Source organism: Capra hircus, chromosome 3 (assembly GCF_001704415.2).
Source record: "Capra hircus breed San Clemente chromosome 3, ASM170441v1, whole genome shotgun sequence".
Classification (NCBI taxonomy): domain Eukaryota; kingdom Metazoa; phylum Chordata; class Mammalia; order Artiodactyla; family Bovidae; genus Capra; species Capra hircus.
The window spans coordinates 28,157,941-28,173,582 of record NC_030810.1 but is presented as its reverse complement, the minus strand read 5'-3'; the positions used below and the strand labels follow the sequence as shown (position 1 = coordinate 28,173,582).

Genomic DNA, 15,642 nt, shown 5'->3' with positions numbered 1-15,642 from the left:
CTTACTATGTTAAGGTAGGTTCCCTCCCTGCCCACTTTCTGGCTTTCCTGGTGGCTCAGATGATAAAGAATCCTCCTACAATGCAGGAGCCCCGTGTTTGATAACTGGATCAGGAAGATGCCCTGGAGAAGGGAATGACTGCCCATTCTAGTATTCTTGCCTGGAGAATTCCAAGGGCAGAGGAGCCTGGCAGGCTGCAGTCAGGTTGCAAAGAGTCAGACACAACTGAATGATTAACACTTCACTTTCAGGTTCCCTCTATGCCCACTTTCTGGAGAGTTTTTATCATAGGGACTCAATAGGTTAGATGCTGTTAAAGAGAAGATTGATAAATTGGAAAATAGGTATTAGACAATATCTAGACAGCACAGGAAAGTTAAAAAAAGATGAAAAATTCATGAAAAAGCATAAAAGAGATATAGAGCATAGTGAATAGGTCTAACATACGTTGTTGCTTCAGAAAGATAGATAATTGGCAAAAGTAATGTCTGAGTGATGATAGCTAGTAATGTTTCAATATGGACAGTTTTACATATAGAGGAGTGGAGGCTGCTCTTAATGTAAGAGAGAAGTTCCCAACTTGCATTTCGTGCCTGTCTCTGAACCAGTCACAGTGGCAGTGTGGCTGGGGAGATTAGAATGTGCTGATTGGTTCAGACTTCTGTATCCTACCTTAAGAATTGAATAAGAACAATGAGAGCAGACATTTATGCAGTACCTGCTGTGTCCAGGTGCACTTTTCTTTGTACTTCACGTTTGGTGTGTAAACCCTTTTTAACTACATAAACTGTGGCACCAAGAAGTTAAGTCATTTAACTTAGACAAGGTCACAGCTAGTAAGTGGCAAAACCAGGATTCAGACCTCGTCAGGTAGACCCTAGAATCTGCACTCTTATCTGCTATACCTTCTCTCTTCTCAAGCCCCATAGATAGATGTGGAATTATGGGACCCTACTAGGGTGAGGAAAGGAGAGAATGCATACTGAATGTTATGGACTGGATGTTTGTGTCCCTCTCCTAATTCAGATGTTGAAGCCCTAACCTATGGTATGGCTGTATTTGGAGATGGGGCCTCTAAGGAAGTAATGAAGGTTAAATGAGGTCATGATGATGAGGCCCTGATCCAATGGGATTAGTGTTCTTATAAGAAGAGACACAGAGCACATGTGTGCTCTCCCTCTCCTCCTCCCTACCTCCATGCAAGCACTAGGAAAGGCTATATGAGGGACATAGTGAGAAGGTGGCTGTCTGCAAGCCAGGAAGAGAGCCCTCACCAGAACCCAAATCAGCGGGAACCTTGATCATGGACTTCCAGCCTCTAGAAATGTGAGAAAATATATTTCTGTTTTTTAAACCACCCAGTCTATGATATTTTATAATGATAGTCCAAGCAGATGCATACAGTAGGAAAACAATTAGCCTGCATTGACCCTAAATCTCTTAATGATATAGAGCAATGTCCGGGTCAGCACTGCCTTTCAAGTCTGAGAGAGCTGGGCTTTCTTTGCGATTCCACCATTCAGCAGATGCGTGACCTTGGGCAAGCCGCTTATTCTTCCTCTGGAAAATGGTATTAGTAATTCTGGCATGAAAAGAGCCTAGTACTGTGCATTGCACATAATGGGTACTTCGTGAACTTTAATATTCATGATGCATTACCAAATGAAAAAGGTGGACAAAATTTTAAAAAAAAAGGTGGAATGCAAGAAAATAAGCATATCATTCTTTTTGTTAAAAAAAATTACATGAATACTTAGGGAAATGCCACAGAAGTTTATGTGAGGTCATGTTCATGTCTGCTCTGGCCCTCTGGTTTATGACTGTTTACATGACGTTTATTTTCTACTTGTTGCCTTGGTACATTTTCTAATTTTTTTCTGTAGCAAATATGTGCTAATTTGATAGCAATAAGAGAGTCTGAGGGGCAACTTGGTATATATCTGCTTATATACTTACCTGCACCTCCACGTCACGTGCAGCCGGCCTTGGGCTGCTCAGTTCCTGGCCCTGGATGGGACAGAGTTGCAGGCTCGCTCTGCTTTCTTGCCGCGCCATCCTGAAGTGAGCATGCTCAGGTTTTACTGGCCCGAGTCCCCTCAGATCTAGCATAGATTTAAAGGGAATTTATGGAGTTTTTTGTGATCTAGGGCAAGAGACGCTGAGCGGCCATAAGCCCGGCATGAGGCCTCAGGCATCAGGCTTGATAGCTCCAGGGGCCCCGGCAAGGTTACAGGCTCCCTGATGGGACCTGCAACACCCCAAGAGGGCTCAGAATTGAGCAGGCCATTCTGCAGGGGTTTGAGACTGGAGAAAAAGCTCAGATGTCTGCCTTCCTACCTCTCCTCTTTCAGAAGGTCTCATTTCTTGCTGATTTCTAGGCCTTGGGTTTGATGAGGTGGGAAAAGAGGGGATGACGAGGCAACGTGGAAGAAGAAGGGCCCCTGGGATGCAGATGCACCACCAGCTTGGCTTCTGCTGAGCACCCTTAGAGAGCCAGCACTCACCTGGGCCTCAGAACGGAGTCTCGTGTCTCCTGCTGTTTGGGGCCCCTGGTCCCCCTTCTGCTTGGGCCTGCTACTCCCACTACTCACAGGGGAAGGCTGAGGCTTGGAGATGGGGCTGCAGAGCCCAGACTTAAGACCCTGTTGGCCCGAGGCTGCCCTCTGTGGCCACTTGGGTGCACTGCCTGGGAGAACAGGCTGCTGTTGCTGGAGACACACCACCCCAGGGAGGCTGTGACTGTGTATCCCCACCTGTCAAGAAAGTAAGAGAGAGACTTTTACTAAAGTACTGGCTACACTGGCACCACACCTCTACATCTATTATCTCAGTTACTCCTCACAGCCACCCTTGGAGCTGAGATTCTTATTCCTGTTTTACAGAAGAAAGAACTGAGGCTCAGAAAATCAGGGTCAAGCAGCCAGAAAGTTAATGATAGAGCGAGGACTTCAACCCAGGTGTGTGTGTGTATGACAAAACTTGTTCTGTTTCCCCAAGTCACAGCGTCTGACATAAAGTAGGCATGAAAGAGAACTTTGGACAATTGTTCTAGCCCCCCATTCCCCATTGTTTCATAGCACCTCCTGTGGGTCTAACTGTGCTCAGAGTGAGGGGAATAGCCCTGGTGGGGCCAGGTGTCAAGAGAACCTGCTTGCTGTGTGACTGGGACCAGCCTCTCCCCAGTCCAAGCCACTGTTTTCTCTTCTGTGTGTGAAGAAAGTTGGACAAAATCATTTGTCAAGACGCACTGACATTCAGCAGTTCTAGAGCTCCAAGACCCTTGTCCTGAAGGATTTCACAGACTCTAGGGGAGGCTGGGCTTTAACTATATGTAAAAGCATCAGTGTGGAGGTGTAGATCAGAATCTTACAGACCCCACCTTGTGGTGATGTTGTTGAGATTTAGAGATCAAACTGATGCTGAAGCTGAAGCTCCAATACTTTGGCCACCTGACAGGAAGAACTGACTCATTGGAAAAGACCCAGATGCTGGGAACAATTGAAGGTTGGAGGAGAAGGGAACAACAGAGGATGAGATGGTTGGATGGCATCACTGACTCAATGGACATGAATTTGAGTAAGCTCCAGGAGTTGGTGATGGACAGGGAAGCCTGGCGTGCTGCAATCCATGGGATTGCAGAGTTGGACACAACTGAGCGATTGAACTGAATTGAACTGGGAGATCAAACATGTCAAGTATTTGGCAGATGCTAGGTTAGGTGCACCCTAACTGGCAGCTATTTGCAGGGACTGACCTGTGCAGAGGTGGGGGAGCTTGGGGAGAGCAGGAAAGACCAACGAACATTCCAGAAGTAGATGCACTTCTACTGAGCTTTAGGGTTCCAGAGGGACTTGGAAGGCATCAGGCACCCTGAGTGGAGGGCAGGGGAAAATGCAGCGTGGCAGCAAAGCATTGTGGGAGTGGGAGGTAATGCCCAGATAGGGGGTGAGCCCAGACTGTGGGGACCCCCAAACAAGGCTGAAGGCACCTTCATTTATCAGATGCCACCACGGGCTGGCCCTGCAGTCAGAGCAGACAGTGGTTTTCATGTCATCAGCTCCCTCCTGTAAAATGCTCCTGTTTTCTAGATGTAGAAAGGTCTAATTGTAAAGCCCATCTCTAACTGCTGCACTAGATTGGGGTCAGTATGTTACAGTCCAAGAGCCAGTGAACTTTTCTTCTCAATAAAGTTTTATTGGCACACAGCCCAATCTTCTGTTTACTTGTTGTCTGTGCTGCTTTTCACAGTAAAACAGAGTCGAGTAGTTGTGGCAGAGAATGTACGGCCCGTAAAGCTTAAGATATGTACTGTCTTGCCTATCACAGAGAAAGTTTGCTATCTGAGCCCTGCACTTGCTGTGTGAGCTTGGGCAAATTGTTTGCCCCCTCGGAGCCTCCCTGGCCAACTTCTGAGGGTTGTAGCAAAGCTCATAGGTGATGGCTGTGAAGTTTTTTATGGACTGTAAATTGCAGTACCCTATCACTAGCTGGGCACCTGATGAGCACTAAAAGTCTGCTTGTCCATTAACAAGGAGCAGTCATCATGTAGGCCTTCCTAGACCTAGCCACTGGCTGTTCCTGGGACAAGGAGGTGGCATCTGGGCCTGAGATGCTGAATGCATCATTGTCCCTCTCATGCAGACTTGGCAGTTTTCAGTGTAAATTAAAATTCCTGTGGGGAGTCACCTTATATATGGTACCACTTTATAGCCAAGTCATTACGGTAATTTACAAAATGCTGTGGTGTGTAACGAGAGCCACTTTCTGTGGATTTGCTGGCTGTGACCTTATTCAGGCTGCCCAGTCCTGCATTTGGTGACACCTCAGCTTTGGGGGTTTGTCCTTCTGAGCCCGGTCTCAGGGTCACCCACACCTGACCTTCCTGGGGTCATTCTTCTCATGCAGGGCCCTGCCTCCAGCCCTGTCCTGAACTCAAGGATAAATGGAAGAAGTAGTTATTATTACCATCACCATTGCTTTTCAAGTGCTTGCTGTGAGTTAGGCACCATGACAAGTGCATTGGGTTCGTAATCCCTCTTAATTGTCCCCACAATCTTGTGAGGTAGGTGTTAGCACCATTTTACAGATGAGCAAACAGACTTACAGAGGAAGCCAAACCAAACTCTTAACCTAGGCCAGGGGCTGGCAGTCCAGGTTCTGCTATGGATTTTCTGTGTGACTAAAGCAGGTCCTGACCCTCTCCAAGCCTCAGTTTCTTCATCTGTTAGTAAAATAGATGGTCACTCAGTCCCAGGCCTGACATTCTAGATTTTCTCATCAATTTGCGAAAATAAAGAGGATCCTCTCACCCTCCAAGCCTCCAAAGAAGCTTCATTTATATGGCGAGAGCCAAGCCCGAGGTCTATTTATGGCTCCCTGTGGTACAGAGGGAGGCATAGCTTCTGGGTGCCAGTCCCTTTTCAGGGTACCCACAGCCACCTCAGGGCAGTGGGGCCGATGTGTCCCTCTCATTTCCCTGCCTTCCCAGAGAAGGACACCACCCCTGCTTCCTGGAGACACACAGTAAACCAGGGTAGGCCCTGTGGTGCCCTTGGGGACAGAGAGGAATGCCAACAGGCAGGAGGGTGGTGGGAGGGCCCAGGGTTGCAGAGTGACAGTAACCACATCTTTCCAGTGGTGGCAGCGTCTCTGGGACACAGCCTCTGCTTTAATTTCTAGGTTTTGAGAGTGCAGGTGGCCTGGAGCAGGGTCTGGCATGGGTTTGGGGAGACCTGGGTTTGGACTTAGAGATTGCCACGTGACCTCGGGTGGCCACTTGCTAGCTCTGGTGCTGTGTGTCCCTCTGTGGGGTGGGGAGGCCAGTGCTTTCATCAGGGTGCTGTGAGGGTCACATAAGAGCAGGGCTTGAATGGACTTGGAGCCCGAGCAGCGCCAAACTGTGACCAAGGGGCTCCTTCCTCTTTCCCTCCCTTTATTTAGTGTAGGAAGGCTTCTTACTGTGCCCAGTGGGGAAGCCAGTAGTCCCCAATTGTTGGTCTAGTAATGACTGTTTCTCTCCCCGAGAGGTGATGGGTTTATATCTCAACTGAGCCCCTTACTCCCTGTGTGACCTTGGGTAACCCACTAAACTCCTCTGAGTCTTTGTCTGAGATGGAGTGGTCTTACCACCTGGCAGAGTTGTTGCAAAGATTGGAGTTTAGGAGTCGTTATAACGGCTGTGCTTTGACTTCCCCAGAGGCTCCGCAACATGATCTTACTGGAGTCAAATAGGGAGGATGCTTGCTTCGGAGTCCACGGTTGTTGATCAGTTGCCTGAGAGGCAACAGGGCAGGACTTGAGCTTTGAAGCCTGAGGGATCTGAGTTTGTGTTGTGACCCTGCCTCTTACAGACCCCAGCGCCTAGGGGAAGGCACCCAATCTCCAAATCTCAACTGTTCTCATCTGGAAAATGGTGGTAATGAGTCCACCTCATGGGGTGAACGCTTCAAAGAACCGAATGTTCCTGGTAATCAAGTGGGAAGGCTTGATGAATAGGACTTGATGCATGCTGGGCTGCCGGGCACCTTCTGGGGCCCTGCCTTCCGTCTCTCCACATATCTTCCTGTGGGAAGGAGGAACAGGTAATCCAGAGGGGGTAGGTTACCCAACGGGCCTACTGGGGAAAGAACCTCAGAACCACATCCTTGACTCAAAGGCTCTGGAAGAAAGACCCTGGCAGAACAGCCTCACGTGATGATGAAGCTGTCTTTGTGCCAAATGCTATTAATGGTCATAAAATTATCCACAGCTTTCTGAGGCTCAGTCCCAGGGTTTGCCTCAGTGGGACAATAAAATCACAAGCAGAAATGATGTGGGAAAGGCGGAGACCGCCAAGCAGAGACAGAGTTAAATGAGTGGCAGCCTGCTCTCATTAACTCAGGCCGTTCACATTTGTTACCAGGGATTTCTTTTTAATTAAAAAACGGCCAATTTATTAAAAAATAAGCTTGTGAGGGGCTGGCCAAGCAGCAGCCAAAGCCGGCGGGAGTGAGGTTTCCTCACAGCAGGACGTTGGCCAGTGCTCGGCCTGAGAAAGTGACCAGAGGGCCACTTCTGAGGACATGCTTGTCTGGAGATGCGTCAGCTGCCCTGGGACCTTGAGAGCATTGCATTCTCACCTGCAGACTGTAAAGAGCTTGGCAGGTGAATGCCTGTGTCTGCTGGAGCTTTGGGCACACGGCAAGTTAGCACTGAGGGTCTGGCCTTCTGTGAAAGGGCTGCCTTGGTGGTGGACAGGGTAGAATTAGGCTTGGGGGAGCTGGATCCTTGGGAATGAGGTTGGACTTTTGTCACTCTGAGAGGCCACTTTTTATTACATAGGGATTAAAACGTGGGGTTTTGGTCTGATGGGCATGAGCCAGAAGTCCAGCCCATACTGTTACTAGCTGTGTGATCAAGTGAGCAGTTTAGCCTTCCTGAGCCTCTGCTTTCTCCTCTGTACAATGGGTATAACCCCGATCTCTCCCTGCAAGGGCAGTATAAGGCCCCAGTGAGGCAGTGGAGTGAAGACCTGCGCGTACTGCTCAGCAAAGGGCACTTCTCTTGTCCTTGTCCTTAAACTTCCGGGCTAATTGTGCACTGATATCAGCTCTTTTCCCATCTTAATGGTTTATCTTGCTCAGTGTTGATAGTCCCTAGACAGTCCTTGGGCCGGTTGTTGTTTGGTCACTAAGTCGTGTCTGACTCTTTTGTGCCGCCATGGATTGTAGCCCTCCAGTCTCCTCTGTCCATGGAATTTCCTAGTCAAGAGTACTGGAGTGGGTTGCCATTTCCTTCTCCAGGGGATCTTCCCAACCCAGGAATCGAACCCTCATCTCCTGCATCACAGGAGGATTCTTTACCCCGAGCCACTGGGAAAGCCCCCTTGGGGCTGTTAGTAACGTTTTATCCCCTCCGTCAGACACTCTGTACTTTTCAGGGTGCTGTTGGACGTTAAGAACACTCTCCACTCCTGGTACCCCACTCACTGGGCACCCACGCTCGCCTAGGGGCTCTGCACCTCAGCTCGCAACACCTGACAGGATCTCTGGAGAACTTGCACGGCTGTCCCTGTTTTGTTACTGGGGACTCAGCCTTGGGGAGGGACTTGTCTGAGTCACAGGCTTGGTTGAGGGCAGGAGGGGCTCACATGGGGCTCACCAGGCCCTGAAGCCCGTACCCTTTCCTCCTTCACATAACCCTGCCAAATGACTGGGTAGAAAGTTCAGGAAGACAGGCTTCGGATTAACCCTCATCACACTCTAAAAGAGGAAACCGAGATGCAGGGGGGCAATGGACATGTAGCAATCATGCCTAACATTCGCTTATACTTTATATAGTTTTTAGGGGCTTTCTGTAGATTTCAAGGGGCTTCCCAGATGGCAGAGAGGTAAAGAATCCACCTGCCAATGCAGGAGCCACAGAAGATGTAGGTTCAGTCCCTGGATCAGGAAGATCCCCTGGAATAGGCAATGGCAACCCACTCCAGTGTGCAGTCTTGCCTGGGGAATCCCATGGACAGAATAGCCTGGCAGGCTACAGTCCATGGGACTGTAAACAGTTGGACACGACTGAGCATGCACATAGATTTCAAGACTCACTGAGGCACATCTACCTCAGTTTGTCTCCTTAAAAATCCAGGAGTTGGGTACAGCAGGGCCTGTGATAGCCCGTCAAAGAACCATGGAGAGAGAGAGGTGTGAATAACTGTGTCCTGTGCCTCTGTGGAGTAACGCAATTTGGAGAACAACGTGCATTGAGCTTTGGTGATTGCAAGGACACACGCTGCTTAGTGAGCACCTCCTCTTTGACCTACAAGTGTCGGTGACACTCGCCCACTGGGCACCCAGCCCCCGCTGTGGCCATGCATGTTGTCAGATAAGTGCCAGGACCCTAGATTGTCAGCTCCAGGAGGCAGGAGTGTGTGTGTCTAGCCCCCCGTGTTCCCGCACCCGGAGCAGTGTCTCGTATGTTGTAAGTGGTCTGCGTTTGTATGAAGATGAACAGTTACCCACTGGAGCTCAGCATCTGCATCTGAGACCTGGGGAGTTTAGTCCAGACCCCGTTGGTGATTATAGGAGTTAGCAGGGGTCCCCAGTGCCTGGTACAGTGGAGGTTCGGGTAGTATTGCGCAAGGGGCTCTGTGCCCCATGTACCCCAGTGACTGCCCTGCACCCACACCTTCCATAGGCCGTCCCCACTCACTTTGTCTCCTCCTGTCTCTCTCTGCATAGTGAACGGGAGCTACGGCCAATGCACTCCAGGCTCGGAGAAGAGTCTGCTGGATCTGGACCTTGCCGAGGGCCCTGGCCCCACCTGCCGCCAGGGCCTGTTCCTCCCAGCAGGAAGCCCGCCGCCCCGGGGCCACCCCCTCGCCTGCGAGAGGCTGCTGCATTTCCCCCACCCCAGCAGGTATGTGCTCCAGCCCCACGCGTCAGCTGCCTTCTGTAGAAAGTCCCTAGGCCCCACAGACCTAGGGTTTCCTAGGGCTCACCTGGCTCATGGGACACACAGGGAAACTGAGGCATGGGAGGGCTGGAGACCAGCTGGAGCCCATGAGCATGTGGATAGCTGCCTGGTCCAGGCTCCACACCTCAGCACTGCAGCACCTCATGAGACGTAGGAATGATCTTCCTGTGGTGGGTTTCCCCATTGCAGAAGCTGAGCTGACTGTTAGAATCATTCATTTCAGAAGAATAAGATTCAGAGGATGATAGAGAAGTTGGGGAGGGAGACCCCAGCTCAGGGTTCATGCACACTGCAGTGTCCATCCTGGACTGTTCCTAGAGCGGAGAGGAGTTCCTCCATCTAGACGTCCCTTTCCCCATAGAACTCTGCCAGGTAACCATCATTCAATGCTGGCATGTTTCCAGTAATGTGTACCTCTGAACAGATATTCCATCAGATTGCATACTGGACTGAACTCTGCCTCCTGAGACTTCTTCAAGGGTCCCAACTGCATTGCTATGCCCTCTAGTTTGCTGACAGGTAGAGACTAACCCCAGACAGGCCTCTGCACCCACCCACTCAGCCCCAGAGCCCTCATCCACTGCCTGGGGCTGCTCTCCTGGGACCTGTCTCACTGATCAGAAAGTCTAAAACTGGCCCACTTGCCCATTTATAGCTGGTTCCTTCACCAATAATTTATCAAGTCCCAGTTCTGTGCCGGGCATCATGGTTCACGCTGGGGGTGGGGGTGCCTTGGTGAAGGAAGTAAAGATCTCCCCAACAGAGTTTACTTTTCACTGAGAGCTCCATGATGGGAGAGAGTCCTAGTTAGCAGGGGGCTTATTTTTCTCACATGGAACCATTTTCTTTGAGACTATAGGCTCTCTGGGGCCTTCTTTGATATCCATGAGACTTCTGATTTGCATGAGTGTATTACTCTGCTTGTGTAACTCAGGGAAGCTATGAACCGTGCATACAGAGCCACTCAAGATGGATGGGTAATAGTGAAGAGTTCTGACACAGTGTGATCCACTGGAGGAGGGAATGGCAAACCACTCCAGTATTCTTGCTGTGAGAACCCCATGAACAGTATGAAAAGGCAAAAGATATGACATAAGAAGATGAGCCAGCCCCACCCACCTCAGGTCAGAAGTTGTCGAGCATGCTAATGGGGAAGAGTGGAGGGCAATTAATAATAGCTCCAGAAAGAATGAAGCAGCTGGGCCAAAGTGGAAATGACGCTCAGTGGCGGATGTGTCTAGTAGTGAAAGTGAAGTCTGATGCTGTAAAGAACAATCCTGCACCGGAAACTGGAATGTTACATCCATGAATCAAGGCAAATTGAACCTTGCAGGAGGTTCAAGCAGGAGGTGGCAAGAGTGAACACTGGTGTCTTAGGATTCAGTGAATTAAAACGGATGACAATGGAAAAATTCAATTCAGGTGACCATTACATCTACTACTGTGGGTAAGAATTCCTTAGAAGAAGTGGAGTACCCCTCCTAGACAACAAGAGTCCAAAATGCAGTACCTGGGTGCAATCTCAAAAATGACAGAATGATCTTGTTTTGTTTCCAAGGCAAACCATTCTACATCACAGTAATACAAGTCCATGCCCCAACCACTAATGCCGAAAAAGCTGAAGTTGACTGGCCCTGTGAAGACCTACAAGACCTTTTAGAACTGACACCAAGAAAAGATAACGTTTTTTATCATAGGGTATTGGAATGCAAAAGTAGGAAGTCAAGAGATCCCTGTGGTAACAGGCAAGTTTGACCTTGGAATAAAAAACGAAGCAGGCAAAGGCTAACAGAGTTTTGTCAAGAGAACACACTGGTCATAGCAAACACTTTCTTCCAAAAACATATGAGACAGCTCTGCATGTGGACATCACCAGATCGTGAATACTGAAATTAGATTGATTATATTCTTTGCAGCTGAAGATGGAGAAGCTCTATACAGTCTGCAAAAACAAGACCTGGAACTGACTGTGGCTCAGATCATGAGCTCCTTATCACAAAATTCAGGCTTAAATAGAAGAAAGTAGGGAAAAACACTGTACTATTCAGGTATGACCTAAATCATATCCCATATGATTATACAGTGGAGATGATGGATAGATTTGAAGGATTAGTCTGGTAGACAGGGTGCCAGAAGAACTATGGACGGAGGTTTATAACATTGCATAGGAGGCAGTGGCCAGAACCATCCCAAAGAAAAAGAAAAGCAAGAAGGCAGAGTCGTTGTTTGAGAAGCTTTACAAATAGCTGAGAAGAGAAGAGAAGTAAAGGCAAGGAAGAAAAAGAAAGATATATACAATATTCAACTAAATACAGAGTCCAGAGAATAGCAGGGAGAGATAAGAAAGCCTTCTTAACTGAACAATGCAAAGAAATAGAAGAAAACAATAGAATGGGAAAGACTAGAGAGCTCCTCAAGAAAATTGGAGATACCAAGGAAACATTTCATGCAAAGACGGGCACAAGAAAAGGACAGAAACAGTAAGGATGTAACAGAAGTAGAAGAGGTTAAGCAGAGGTGGCAAGAATACACAGAAAAACTGTACAAAAGAGGTCTTAATGACCCAGATAACCACGATGATGTGGTCACTCACCTATAGCCAGATATCCTGGAGTGTGAAGTCAAGTAGGCCTTAGGAAGCATTACTACGAACAAAGCTAGTGGAGGTGATGGAATTCCAGTTGAGTTATTTAAAACCCTAAGAGATGATCCTGTTAAAGTGCTTCAGTCAATATGCCAGCAAATTTGGAAAACTCAGCAGTGGTCACACGATAAAAAAAAGGTCAGTTCTCATTCCAACACCAAAGAAAGGCGATGCCCAAGAATGTTCGAACTACCACACAATTGCACTCATTTCACGTGCTAGCAAGATAATGCTCAAAATCCTTCAAGCTAGGCTTTAGTAGTACATGAACCGAGAAATTCCAGATGTACAAGCTGGATTTAGAAAAGGCTCAGGAACCAGAGATCAAATTGCCAACATTTGTTGGATCATAGAGGAAGCAAGGGAATTCCAGAAAAACATCCACTTCTGTTTCATTGACTATGCGAAAGCCTTAAACTGTGTGGATCACAACAAACTGTGGAAAATTGTTAGAGATGGGAATACCAGAAAGCCTTACCTGTCTCCTGAGAAACCTGTATATAGGTCAAGAAGCAACAGTTAGAATTAGACATAGAACAAAAGACTGGTTCAAAGTTGAGAAAGGAGTACAGCAAGGCTGTGTATTGTCACCCTGCTTGTTTAACTTCTATGAAGGGTACATCATGAGAAATGCTGGGCTGGGTGAAGCACAGACTGGAATCAAGATTACTGTGAGAAATATCAATAACCTCAGATATGCGGATGACACCACCCAAATGTCAGACAGTGAAGAGGAACTAAAGAGTCTCTTGATGAAAGTGAAAGAGAGTGAAAAACTGGTTTAAAGCTCAGCATTCATAAAACTAAGGTCATAGCATCGAGTCCCATTACTTCATGGCAAATAGATGGGGGAAAAGTGGAAGCAGTGACAGAGTTTATTTTCTTAGGTTTCAAAATCACTGCAGATGGTGACTGCAGCCATGAAACTAGAAGACACTTGCTCCTTGGAAGGAAAGCTGTGACAAACCTAGACAGCGTATTAAGAAGCAGAGACACCACTTTGCTCACAAAGGTCCATATTGGCAAAACTATGGGTTTTCCAGTGGTTATGTACAGATATGAGAGTTGGACCATAAAGATGGCTGAGTACTGAAGAACCGATGCTTTCAAACTGTGGTGCTGGAGAAGACTCCTGAGAGTCCATGGGACTGCAAGGGGATCAAATCAGTCAATTCTAAAGGAAATCAGTCCTGAATATTCATTGGAAGGACTGATGCTGAAGCTCCAGTATTTCCCACCTGATGAGAAGAGCTGACTCATTGGAAAAGACCTCGCTGCTGGCAAAGGTTGAAGGCAAGAGGAGAAGCAGGCAACAGAGGATGAAATGGTTGGATGGCATCGCTGACTCAATGGACATGTGTTTGAGCAAATTCTGAGGGGTGGTGAGAGACCGCGAAGCCTGGTGTGCTGCAGTTCATGGGGTTACAAAGAGTTGAACATGACTTAGTAACTGAAAAACAACAACAGTGAATCTGCTTGGGCTGCCATAACAAAACCCTTCAGATTTGGTGGCTCAAAGAACAGACATTTATCTCCTCACAGCTCTGGAGGTCCAGGATCCAGGTGTCTGCAGGTTTGGTCTCTCCTGAGGGCTCTCTCCTGGGCTCTCAGATGCCGCCGCTTTGCTCCCCTGTGTCCTCACAGGGTCTTTTCTTGGTGTGTGCACCTCTGGTGTCTTGTCTTATTCTTACAAGGACTCCAGTCCTGTTGGATCAGGGCCTTGCCCTATTTCCACATTTAACCTTAATCATCTCCCTAAAGGCTCTACCTCCAAATCCAGTCGCACTAGGGGTTAGGACTTCAAGCTATGAATTTTAAGGGGACGCATTTAAGTACGTGACGAGGAGTAAGCAAGCATCTTTCAGACTTTGATCTGTGCGTTGCTTTGGCGACAGTCAAATGCATTATCTGCTTGATTGTTCACTGAGGCTCCCCTGGCAGCATCTAATTTGCTCAGTGAAATTCCTTCTATCTTATGGAAGCAGGTGAAGGTGAAGGTGAAGTCGCTCAGTCGTGTCTGACTCTTTGCGACCCCATGGACTGTAACCTACTAGGCTTCTCCGTCCATGGGATTCTCCAGGCAAGAATACTGGAGTGGATTGCCATTTCCTTCTCCAACGGATCTTCCTGACCCAGGGATCGAACCCGGGTCTCCTGCATTGGAGGCAGACACTTTAACCTCTGAGCCACCAGGGAAGCCCATGGAAGAAGCTATGGTAATCTAGTCAAAGCTTAGGGAGGAGAATTTTTTTTCCTTTTTTTTTATGGTAGGGATGATGAGAAACATCATTTGTTATTTTGGATGTCATTTGTCACAGCACAGCAGAGTCTGTACCCAGGACCCTGTACCAGCATCAGTCTGAGTCGCTGCTGCTTCTGCTGCTGTTCTGGCTCTTCCAAACTTCCTCATTTTCCTGAAGAAAAAGAGCCCCCAGTCCCCGTCCCACACACAGTTGGATCCTGTGCCTTCTCCCTCCCACTGGATTGCCTTGTGTCTTGGGGTCTCTCCGTTCATGCTGCTCCCTCTGATTCCAACAGATCAGGTTCAAATTCCTGCTCTCACTGCCTGCCTCTGAGGGCTGGGCACATTGCTTCATTCCTAAGTCAAACAGATGGTAGTGTCTCCCTTGAAGAATTTGGCCATGCCTTCAGCAGATACGTGCATCACTGTATTGTTGGGATTCATGAGATGGCCCCTGGGAAAGTGGCTGGAGTTGTTCCTTCCTTCTAGGGACCTGTGCTTACAGTTTCTAGAGATTGCGATGGGAATTGCCTGGGGTGACACGGCTCAGCAGCAGAGCAGGGCCGGAACCACTGCCCAGCCTCATAGGGACAACGAGGGCAAGGAGAGGGGCTGCCTTAGCTGGCATTCAGAGCCAGGAGACCCTGGGGCCTGAGCTGACCCTTCCCTGCTTGATGCTAATCAAGGTTTAGCTGTTGATTATTCAGGTAACTCACTTCCCTAGTGGCTCAGTGGTAAAGAATCCACCTGCAGTGCAGGAGATGTGGGTCGAATCCCTGGATTGGGACGATCCCCTGGAGGAGGGCATGGCAAGCCACTCCACTAGTCTTGCCTGGAGAATCCCATGGACAGAGGAACCTGGTGGGCCATAGTCCATGGGATCACAAAAGATTCAGGCATGACAGCGACTAAGCAACAAACTCGGGGAACTCAGTCACAGAACGACACAGCTCTTCTCTTCTCCTAGTGTTGGTTGCTTTAACCTGGCTTTGTTATTTTTTAATGTACTTATTTTTAATTGGAGGATAGTTGTTTTACAATGCTGTGTTGGTTTCTGCCATACATCAGCATGAATCAGCCGTAGGCATACACATGTCCACTCCCTCTTGAACCTCTCTTCCACCTCCCACCCCATCCCACCCCTCTAGGCTGTCACAGAGCACCAGGTTGGGCTCCCTGCATCACACAGCAAATTCCCACTGGCATCTATTTTACACACGGTCTGTTTTTAAAGAGATTGCTCCAAACAGATGCTCATCTGGCTGCCCTTCCCCACCCATGCCCACCTCCGCCAGAATCAGCATCATGA

General features: G+C 48.4%; 1 protein-coding gene across 1 annotated transcript in view; it reads left to right on the top strand.

Annotated features, from left to right (window-relative positions):
• GLIS1 (GLIS family zinc finger 1) overlaps nucleotides 1-15,642 on the top strand; it is a 250,710-nt gene that overhangs the window by 144,295 nt on the left and 90,773 nt on the right. The window contains exon 3 of the mRNA XM_018044355.1: nucleotides 9,213-9,390. Within this exon, the coding sequence (XP_017899844.1) occupies nucleotides 9,213-9,390 (178 nt within the window). The remainder of the gene's footprint in view (nucleotides 1-9,212; nucleotides 9,391-15,642) is intronic.